At 36.6% G+C, this 12239-nt stretch overlaps 1 protein-coding gene across 8 annotated transcripts in view; it reads right to left on the reverse strand.

The window, feature by feature from the left end:
* The window catches only part of ATP7 (copper-transporting ATPase 1), a 121936-nt gene that overhangs the window by 20250 nt on the left and 89447 nt on the right, over nucleotides 1-12239 (reverse strand). For all 8 annotated transcript variants that reach the window (XM_053778844.2, XM_053778845.2, XM_053778850.2 and 5 more), the window contains 3 exons: nucleotides 11535-11684; nucleotides 8777-8847; nucleotides 5027-5179 (listed from right to left, as the gene is read on the reverse strand). In XM_053778844.2, the coding sequence (XP_053634819.1) occupies nucleotides 5027-5179; nucleotides 8777-8847; nucleotides 11535-11684 (374 nt within the window). The remainder of the gene's footprint in view (nucleotides 1-5026; nucleotides 5180-8776; nucleotides 8848-11534; nucleotides 11685-12239) is intronic.

Here is a 12239-nt window from a genome sequence, read left to right on the forward strand (position 1 = left end):
CATATGAAAGGAATAATTTTCAACAGGTTTTTTTTTTAACACATCGACCGTTTCCCTCCGAGTAATATTATAGTGTACACATTTTCTCTGATGTTGGACTAGACAAAATGTTATTCTTGCTGTCACTCCTACAAGTCGTCTGGCTACCACATCTCATAGTATTGTTAATTTATTCTACTGTGGGGTGTATTTATTATGTTTATATGTTACATATCATGTTTATTATATAATTTTGAAAAAATATCATAGATGGATTAATGAAAATGTGTATATTAACGTAATATATGACATTTAATGAGACAATGATTATTATTGAGTATGAATTATTATTATCATTATTAATATGGTGTCTCGAGACATATGACACACTTATTGATTTTCATGTGTACAAGCATGCAGCACAATCTGTAAGTTTATTTAGGTACAGTTATACATAAGTATAATTATCAGAGTATATATAAAATATCTCCCTGGGGAAGTGGAACAGAATTCTTCCTCCATAAGCCATGCGTGTCGTAAGAGGCAGCTAAAATGCCGGGAGCAAGGGGCTAGTAACCCCTTCTCCTGTATAATATTACTAAATTTAAAAAGAGAAACTTTCGTTTTTCTTTTTGGGCCACCCTGCCTTGGTGGGATACAGCCGGTTTGTTAAAAAAATATCTTTCTTTCTTTCAACACACCGGCTGTATCCCAACGAAGCTGGGTGGCCCAAAAGGAAAAACGAAAGTTTCTCCTTTCAAATTTAGTAATATATACAGGAGAAGGGGTTACTAGCCCCTTGCTCCTGGCATTTTAGTCGCCTCTTACAACACGCATGGCTTACGGAAGAAGAATTCTGTTCCACTTCCACATGGAGATAAGAGGAAATAAACAAGAACAAGAACTAGAAAGAAAATAGAAGAAAACCCAGAGGGGTATGTATATATACGCTTGTACATGTATGTGTAGTGTGACCTGAGTGTAAGTAGAAGTAGCAAGACGTATCTGAAATCTTGAGTGTTCATGAGACAGAAAAAAGGACACCAGCAATCCTACCATCATGTAAAACAATTTCAGGCTTTCGTTTTACACTCACTTGGCAGGACGATAGTACCTCCCTGGGCGGTTTCTGTCTACCAACCTACTACCTAGGTAAAATAAATAAATAAATAAATATATATATATATATATATATATTTTTTTTTTTTTTTTTTCAACAAGTCGGCCGTCTCCCACCGAGGCAGGGTGACCCAAAAAAAAGAAAGAAAATCCCCAAAAAGAAAATACTTTCATCATCATTCAACACTTTCACCACACTCACACATTATCACTGTTTTTGCAGAGGTGCTCAGAATACAACAGTTTAGAAGCATATACGTACGTATAAAGATACACAAAATATCCCCCCAAACTGCCAATATCCCAAACCCCTCCTTTAAAGGGCAGGCATTGTACTTCCCATTTCCAGGACTCGAGTCCGACTATATGAAAATAACCGGTTTCCCTGAATCCCTTCACTAAATATTACCCTGCTCACACTCCAACAGATCGTCAGGTCCCAAGTACCATTCGTCTCCATTCACTCCTTTCTAACACGCTCACGCACGCTTGCTGGAAGTCCAAGCCCCCCACCCACAAAACCTCCTTTACCCCCTCTCTCCAACCCTTTTGAGGACGACCCCTACCTCAACTTCCTTCCCCTACAGATTTATATGCTTTCCATGTCATTCTACTTTGATTCATTCTCTCTAAATGACCAAACCACCTCAACAACCCCTCTTCTGCCCTCTGACTAATACTTTTATTAACTCCACACCTTTTCCTAATTTCCACACTCCGAATTTTCTGCATAATATTTACACCACACATTGCCCTTAGACAGGACATCTCCACTGCCTCCAACCGTCTCCTCGCTGCTGCATTTACCACCCAAGCTTCACATCCATATAAGAGTGTTGGTACTACTATACTTTCATACATTCCCTTCTTTGCCTCCATAGATAACGTTTTTTGACTCCACATGTACCTCAACGCACCACTCACCTTTTTTCCCTCATCAATTCTATGATTAACCTCATCCTTCATAAATCCATCCGCCGACACGTCAACTCCCAAGTATCTGAAAACATTCACTTCTTCCATACTCCTCCTCCCCAATTTGATATCCAATTTTTCTTTATCTAAATCATTTGATACCCTCATCACCTTACTCTTTTCTATGTTCACTTTCAACTTTCTACCTTTACACACATTCTCAAACTCATCCACTAACCTTTGCAATTTTTCTTTAGAATCTCCCATAAGCACAGTATCATCAGCAAAAAGTAACTGTATCAATTCCCATTTTGAATTTGATTCCCCATAATTTAATCCCACCCCTCTCCCGAACACCCTAGCATATACTTCTTTTACAACCTCATCTATAAATATATTAAACAACCATGGTGACATTACACATCCCTGTCTAAGACCTACTTTTACCGGGAAGTATTCTCCCTCTCTTCTACACACCCTAACCTGAGCCTCACTATCCTCATAAAAGCTCTTTACAGCATTTAGTAACTTACTACCTATTCCATAAACTTGCAACATCTGCCACATTGCTCCTCTATCCACTCTATCATATGCCTTTTCTAAATCCATAAATGCAATAAAAACTTCCCTACCTTTATCTAAATACTGTTCACATATATGCTTCAATGTAAATACTTGATCTACACATCCCCCACCCACTCTGAAGCCTCCTTGCTCATCCGCAATTCTACATTCTGTCTTACCTCTAATTCTTTCAATTATAACCCTACCGTATACTTTTCCTGGTATACTCAGTAAACTTATTCCTCTATAATTTTTACAATCTCTTTTGTCCCCTTTCCCTTTATATAAAGGGACTAAACATGCTCTCCGCCAATCCCTAGGTACCTTCCCCTCTTTCATACATTTATTAAACAAAAGTACCAACCACTCCAACATTATATCCCCCCCTGCTTTTAACATTTCTGTCATGATCCCATCAGTTCCAGCTGCTTTACCCCCTTTCATTCTACGTAATGCCTCACGTACCTCCACCACACTTACATTCTGCTCTTCTTCACTCCTAAAAGATGGTATACCTCCCTGGCCAGTGCATGAAATTACCACCTCCCTTTCTTCCTCAACATTTAAAAGTTCCTCAAAATATTCTCACCATCTATCTAATACCTCCCTCTCCCCATCTACTAACTCCCCTACTCTGTTTTTAACGGACAAATCCATACTTTCCCTAGGCTTTCTTAACTTGTTTAACTCACTCCAAAATTTTTTCTTATTTTCATTAAAATTTCTTGACAGTGCCTCTCCCACTCTTTTATCTGCTCTCCTTTTGCACTCTCTCACCACTCTCTTCACCTTTCTTTTACTCTCCATATACTCTGCTCTTCTTATAACACTTCTGCTTTGTAAAAACCTCTCGTAAGCTACCTTTTTCTCTTTTATCACACCCTTTACTTCATCATTCCACCAATCACTCCTCTTTCCTCCTGCCCCCACCCTCCTATAACCACAAACTTCTGCCCCACATTCTAATACTGCATTTTTAAAAGTATTCCAACCCTCTTCAACCCCCCCACTACTCATCTTTGCACTAGCCCACCTTTCTGCCAATAGTCGCTTATATCTCGCCCGAACTTCCTCCTCCCTTAGTTTATACACTTTCACCTCCCTCTTACTTGTTGTTGCCACCTTCCTCTTTTCCCATATTATTCCCATATTATTCTTCCTCCATGGGCCATGCATGTCGTAGGAGGCGACTAAAATGCCCGGAGCAGGGGGCTATTGACCCCTTCTCCTTTATATATTACTAAATTTGAAAGGAGAGACTTTCGTTTTTCCTTTTGGGCCACCCCACCTCGGTGGGATACGGCTGGTACGTTGAAAGAAAAGAAAAGATATACGTATAAAATATGAAATAACTTTTAAAAACACTTGAAATTTCAAGACATAATGTAGAGACGTGGTGCTCATGAAGAATATAAACATACTGGGTGGAGCGCGGTGATCGTATTAGAAAGTCAGGTGGGGGGAGCCGTATAGCGAGTTTTGGTCATAATTTGAAATGTCTGTATTAGCGGAATGCCGTAAAATGGGGCCCTACTGTACTTAAGTACCTGTACTATTTAAGTACTACCTCATACTTAACATATGACATTAAGACTAGAATGCTTAAAATATGAAATAAGATAGCCAGTTTTTTTTAAAAAACCATAATGTCCATTGAGCATTATCCAAAAACGAAACCGTAAGTGATAAGAGTAAAAAATTTTCTCAACACCTTCAAAAAAATATATTAGCAGAACAACTTTTTGGATTTAATATAGAATATGATATGGAATAAATGGAAATGTTTACGCATTTCAGGACAAAACAATAATTGAATTGTTATCATATAATGCAGGTTTTCAAATAGTGAACAAAGCTACAGTATTTCTCAAACAGGGTACAAGGGGTCTTCCATCTAAACACAATACAGAAAACTGTATTATACAGTTACCTATGAAAGTTACAATACTGTGACTGAAACATATCACAAATAACCTACAAATTGTAATAAAGTTGGTAGAATTACCGACAATATGTAAAGTAAAAGGACACAAGGGCAACTAATGTGACATTTATTGTGGCAACGTTTCGCTCTCCAGGAGCTTTATCAAGCCATTACGTAATGGCTTGATAAAGCTCCTGGAGAGCGAAACGTTGCCACAATAAATGTCACATTAGTTGCACTTGTGTCCTTTTACTTTACAACCTACAAATTGTAAGTGGAATCAAGAATACCAAACAATGGTCCAGGATGGACCCAAACATCATGTAATTTCCATTTTCAAATCTATGCACTATTTGTGAATATTATACATGATTCCAATCTGAAGACATTATTCAAATATTAGAAGAATAAAAAAAATATTTTGCAGAATAAATTACTTTTTAGTTTAATTCAGTTCATGGTCCACAAGTTTTACTGTAAACAGGAATAAAAAATAAGCTGATATAATCATCTGCCTAGGCATACCTTGAGAGAGCCGAGGTTGGTGTGGCAGGAGCTGGAATGTCATCTAGGCCTCGATGAATTGAAATATTGTCATCATCATGCCCAATTAGACGAGCTTCTTGTGCTTTGCGATAGTCCAGAGTAGCTAAAGATTCTCGAGTAGGTTTATGATATCTGAGGAAATTTGATTTTATATTTTATTGATCTCAAACAATGATATATTACAAACTTTTTTGTAATACAGTATACAGTAGGCTTCAATCTTCAACATTCTATTCTGGATGTCTGGAGAATTAACCCTTTGACTGTCGCAACCCCCAATCCTGAGGTGTCTCCTGGTGTCGCAAAATTTAAAAAAAAAAAAAATAATTTTTTTCTTATGAAATGATAGAGAATCTTTTCCCGATTGTAATTACACCAACAAAAACGAAATTTGATGGAAAACTGACGGAATTATGCTCTCGCGAACTTAGCGACCTCGGCGCTGTTTACAAATCGGCGATTTCGCCCACTTTGAGCCCTATTTTCGGCTAATTCCATTGTTCCAATCACCCAAACTCATAGCTATTTCTTTAGAACTCCATTTTTTCTATCGATTGAGTACAAGAAACTGCCCATTTACCGATTCCAACTACCTAATAATGTGGTCAGAAATTTGCAATTTGGCCAATTTCACGAAAACTAAAAAATATGACAATTTCAAAATAAGGTCCAGAATGAACAATGCAGACATTCCTGGCTCTAAAATAACATTTTCTTTGCTCATCAGTCATGTCTCCAGTCCCCTCTGATATTACTCTTGCTTTCTATTTTGAATTTTTATTCAAACAAAAAATAGAAGACTTACTATTATGCAGACTACTGCAATACTGTAATAATTGTATAAATAACATCAACCCATTCATGACTGCATATTAGAATGGCTAGTTGGACATTCATTGGACAATGGCATCATTTGTTTACTTTTGAACATTGGCAAAAATCAAACATTTTCCCTACTTTGAGCTCCATTTCTAGGTTCTTTTTATAGTAAAATCAATCAAAATCACCTCTATTTCTATAATATGTTTTTCATTCTATCAAATGAGACCAAGAAAACGAGAATACAACCATAAATACTATAAGAAAATAGACCACAAAGTCGGCATTTTAATTAAAAAAAAAAAACGGTCGGAGTTTTTTTTTTCTCATTATGCACTGCGTGTTCCAGGATTTTTTTTATATGGTGCACACTGACCACACAGACCCATTCTCTCACATGTGGGCCTACCAGCTTTCTCCTGCTTGATTTGAAGCCGCTAGAATTTATGAGTATATATACGTCAAACACGGTACCTCGTAAGACGTATATATACGGCCACGACAGTCAAAGGGTTAATAACTAAGTTTCATTTGTGCTGACTCTGAGTACTCAAATTAAATTTCACTTACACTATCAAATATTATGTTTCATTTTGATGATTCAAAAAGCTTACACTTATACAAGATATGAGTGCAATGCAAACTGTTCATGGTTTCTGGTTTCTTTTAACTGTTTTGATAGTACTGCAATGAATGCATGAATTATCCCATATTCTTCATTGGCTATAAATTGCAATATACACCATGGCCTGAGAAGAGGACTCACTGATTCATAAATAACTAATTTTTAATTATTCATAAACAGGTTTATCTCGGGTGTGTTATTTCTACCACTCAGATTATATGTTTTACCTGATCTATTACTTATTCTCACACCCCATATTATTCCCTAAGCTTCTGCTTTATTGTACCTGTCCTCTAAAAGGAGATCTGATCCAATGAGTCTGACTTACCAGTATTCTCTCTTTCCTTGGAACAAACGCAACTGCCTCCCATTTGATTTGGAGCTGTATGACCCCAATACCATAATATTTTTTAAAAGCTATCTCCTTAGCATAATCAAAGAAGAACAAGTGTATGTACATAAATTCTAAACCAACAGGAAGACATTTTCCCCAACCCAGAGACTTACTGGAGACTCAAGTGTGTTAAAAATTAATAGAAAAATGTAAGGAATGAAGACGAAAGAAATAAAAAAAAAATCCAACATTAAAATTGCAAAAAAAAAAAAAAAAAAGAGGATTCATTGTGAAAGATGTAATATAAATGATCAGCAATGAAAACAAAATCACCAAATAAAAAGAGTAAAAAATGTGAGATACTAAATGTGAGGTTCCAGAGAATGTTTACATAAGAGTGTTTTGCAGATGAAGCAGAGCGTCTTTCAATATTTATTAATATTCATTAACCCCTTGACTGTCGCAACCCCAAATCCTGATGTGTCTCCTGGTGTCGCAAAATTAAAAAAAAAAAAAAAAGAAGAAAAAAAAAAAAATCTTATGAAATGTTAGAGAATCTCTTCCCGATTGTAATGACACCAAAAGAACGAAATTTGATGGAAAACTGACAGAATTACGCTCTTGCGAAGTTAGCAACCTCGGCGATATTTACGAATTGACGATTTCGCCCAATTTGAGCCCTATTTTCGGCTAATTTCATTGTTGCAGTCGACCAAACTCATAGCTATTACTTTAGAACTCCACTACCACTACCCAATAATGAGGTCAGAAATTTGCAATTTGGCCAATTTCATGAAAATTTAAAAATATGAAAATTTCAAAATATGGTCCACAATGAACAATGCAGACATTCCTGGCTCTAAAATAACATTTTCTTTGTTCATCAGTCATGTTTCCAGGCCCCTCTGATATTACTCTTGCTTTCTATTTTGAATTTTTATTCAAACAAAAAATAGATGATTTGCTGTTATGCAGACTACTGCAATATTGTAATAATTGTATAAATAATGTCAACCCATTCATGACTGCATATTAGAATGGCTACTTGGACATTTATTGGACAATGACATCATTTGTTTACTTTTGAACATTGGCAAAAATCAAACATTTCCTCTACTTTGAGCTCCATTTCAAGGTTCTTTTTATAGTAAAACCAATCAAAATCACCTCTATTTCTATAATATGTTTTCCATTCTATCAAATGAGATCAAGAAAACGAGAATACAACCATAAATACTATACGAAAATAGACCACAAAGTCGGCATTTTAATTAAAAAAAGAAAACAGTGGAGTTTTTTTTCTCATTATGCACTGCGTGCTGCAGGATTTTTTTATATGGTGCACACTGACCACACAGACCCATTCTCTCACATGTGGGCCTACCAGCTTTCTCTTGCTTGATTTGAAGCCGCTAGAATTTATGAGTATACAGTGGATCCCCGGTTTACGATATTATTTAATTCCAGAAGTATGTTCGGGTGCCAGTACTGAACGAATTTGTTCCCATAAGGAATATTGTGAATTAGATTAGTCCATTTCAGACCCCCAAACATACACATACAAATGAACTTACATAAATACACTTACATAATTGGTTGCATTGGGAGCTGATCGTAAAGCGGGGGTCCACTGTATATACGTCAAAAACGGTGGCTCCTAAGACGTATATATACGACCAAAACAGTCTAAGGGTTAAAATAAAAATATGCCATGACAAATTTATACCCTTGTCCATCTTTGCTAGATGACCCATTGGTACTACAAATAATTCAGTATAATACAAATCATTTGACTCATGCTATATCTGGATATGACTACAGGAACGCATCCCCTCCATTCTTGTACAAGCTAAATTTCTGTATCTGCAAATTCACCACTTGTGAGGAGTGCAGAATATATAAAGAAAAAGAATGCTAAAACAAACATATTACAATACAGTAAATTACTTACAATTTGAGCAGAAGAGATGAACACACCACAGATACAGAGCTTAATGCCATTGCAGCTGAGCCCATCCATGGCTGTAACAACAGTATTCATTAAGCTTATATTTTATATGTAGTACAGCTATAAAGGGATGAGCCTTCCAATACATTCATGAGCTACAATATCTTACACTGCTAATAGAAGGGCAATCTTATTTGTCTGGCAGCTTTTCTGGGTAATAATTTCTTTTTACTGTTCATTATTTACAAATGTGTGTCAACTTACACACCTACATGTGAACTATTGATGTAATTTACAAAATATGTACCTGATTGTAATTACAGGTAAAACAATTACAAATATTCAATTATTTTAAATATTATTTTTATTTTTTTTTACACACTGGCCATCTTCCACCAAAGTAGAGTGACCTGAAAACAAACACTTTCATCATCATTCACTACATCACTGTCTTGTCAGAGGTACACTGATGCTATAGTTCACATGCCCCTCCAAACTGCAAATATCCTTACCCCTCTTTCAGGCACTGTACTTCCCATCATCAAGGCTCAAGCCTGACTAACCAGTTTCTCCTGAATCTCTTCACAAAACATTACTTGGCTCATACTCCAACGGCATGTAAAGTCCCAAAAACCATTTGCCCCTACTCACTTTTATCTAACATGTTCCCACATGCCTACTGGAAGTCCAAGCCCCAAGTACACAAAACCTCTTTTACTTTTCTTTCCAACCTTTCCTACAGTGATTCCTACTCTGCCTTCTCTCCATTACAGACTTAATCACCCTCCAAGTCATCCTATTTTGCTCCATAATCTCTAAATGTCCAACCCACCTCAGCCCTACCTACCTCCAGGTAGGTAGGTAGGCAGGTAGCCCTCTGGATAATACTTTTAATAACTCCACACCTCCTCCTAATCTCCAGATTACAAATACTGCATAATATTAACACCACACATTGACCTCAGACATATCCCCACTGCCTTCAGCCTCCTCCTCGCTGCAGCATTCACAACCCAAGCTTCACACCCATATAAGAGTATTGGTACCACCATACACTCAAACATTCCCTTTTTGCCTTTATGGACAACATTCTTTGTCTCCATATATGCCTCTATGTGCCATCCATCTTTTTCCCTTCAACAATTCTATGCCTTCCGCACATTTAAATTTGGTTCTTCTTCACTCCTGTAGGATGCTATACATCTTACAGGAGTGAGGAAATCACTGCCTCCCATTCTCTATCCACATTTAACAGTGACTCAAAATATTTCTGCCATCTTCCCAATACCTCGAACTCCCAATCTAATATATCTCCTCTTTACCAAACCTCACCCATTCCCTCATTTGCTCTCCTTTTACACTCCCTCACCACTCTCTCCACCTCTCCTTTACTATCCATATATTCCACCCTCTTTATATCACTTCTGCTTTGTACAAAAAAAAAACTTTCAAATGCTAACTTTTTCCCTTATTACTCCCTATACCTCATTATTCCACCAACTGCTCCCCTTCCCTTCTGCACCCACCCTCCTATAACCACAAACTTCTGCTACACATACTAACACTACATTCTTAAATCTACCCCATACAATTCAACCTTATTATGTATACTCTCACTAGCCCATCTTTCTCCCAATAGTTCTTCATATTATTATTTTTTTTTTAACACACTGGCTGTCTCCCACCGAAGCAGGGTGACCCCAAAAAGAAACACTTTCACCATCATTCACACTAACACTGTTTTGCCAGAGGCATGCAGATATGAACAATTATTTTTGATTTTTTAATAAGTCAGCCGTCTCCCACCGAGGCAGGGTGACCCAAAAAGGAAAGTAAATCCCCAAAAAGAAAATACTTTCATCATCATTCATCAATTTCACCTCACTCACACATAATCACTGTATTATTATTATTATTATTATTATTTCCAGCAAGTGTGTGTGTGTGTATATGTTAGATAGGAGCGAAGTACAATGCCTGCACTTTAAAGGAGGGGTTTGGGATATTGGCAGTTTGGAGGGATATGTTGTGTATCTTTATATGTGTATGCTTCTAAACTGTTGTATTCTGAGCACCTTTGCAAAAACAGTGATAATGTTTGAGTGTGGTGAAAGTGTTGAATGATGATGAAAGTATTTTCTTTATGGGGATTTTCTTTCTTTTTTGGGTCACCCTGCCTCGGTGGGAGACGGCCGACTTGTTGAAAAAAAAAACAAAGGAGTGAATGGAGATATATGGCTTTTGGGACCTGACGAGCTGTTGGAGTGTGAGCAGGGTAATATTTTGTGAAGAGAATGCAGTTTTATAACTGTAGTGTAAGGATGCCTCTGGCAAGACAGTGATGGAGTGAATGATTTTGAAAGTTTTTCTTTTTTTGGGCCATCCTACCTTGGTGGGAAATTACTCATGTGTTAATAAAAATATAATTCAGGGAAACTGGTTAGCTGGATTTGAGTCCTGGAAATTTGAAGTGCAATGCCTACACTTTTAAGGAGGGGTTTGGGATATTGGCAGTTTGGAGGGACGTCTAAGATGTCATATCTGACTGCCTCTGCAAAGGCAGTGAGTATGTATGAGTTTTGGTGAAAGTGTTGAATGATGATGAAAGTTTTATTTTCTTTCTTTCTTTTTGGGTAACCCTGCCTCAGTGGGAAGCGGCCGACATGTTAAAAAAAAAAAAAAATCTTATTCATATTCAATGCCTTTAACAAGGTTTTGTCATAAATTATTTTTTTCTCAGCAAATGAGCTGATAAACTTACTTGCAAATAAAATCCAAAAGGTCTAAATACTCCTGCTGCAACTGGTATCCCTACTAAGTTATAGATGGAGGCAAATATAAAGTTAAGATGGATTCTGCGCACAGTTTTTTTTGAAAGGTCCAAACAAGCAACCACATCTACCAGGTCATTCTGGATAAAAGAGAGAATATATTAAGTTTAACATTTTAATAAAACAATATACAATAATACCTAAAAATTTATGACTTCTAGAAAATTTAGATGCAAGATAGTAATATGACTGCAGAATACCGAGAAATGAAAAAGCACTTCAGTTAACCCTTCTCACTGCAATATCAATAATTCAAAATATAAATCTAACACTTTCAAGTTATTTCAGGTTCTGTACAGTTCAACCCAGGAATTCTTATACTTCATAGTCCATGTCATTCAATTACATATTGAACAGCATCAATTGTTCACATTTCTCTTTGTCCAGTATTTTTACTTTTTTTTATTATTAACACATTGGCCGTCTACCACCAAGGCAGGGTGGCCCAAAAAAGAAAAACTTTCATCATCTTTTTCAGGCCACACTGCCTTGGTGGGAAATGGCTATATAATGGCTAATAATAATAATAATGCCAGGTGTAAATGAAAATGGGAGCCCTTTGATCGAACTTTGTATAGAAAGAGGTTTAGTTATAGGTAATACATATTTAAAGAAAAAGAGGATAAATAAGTATA

The sequence above is a fragment of the Cherax quadricarinatus genome, chromosome 32 (genome assembly GCF_038502225.1).
Source record: "Cherax quadricarinatus isolate ZL_2023a chromosome 32, ASM3850222v1, whole genome shotgun sequence".
Lineage (NCBI taxonomy): Eukaryota > Metazoa > Arthropoda > Malacostraca > Decapoda > Parastacidae > Cherax > Cherax quadricarinatus.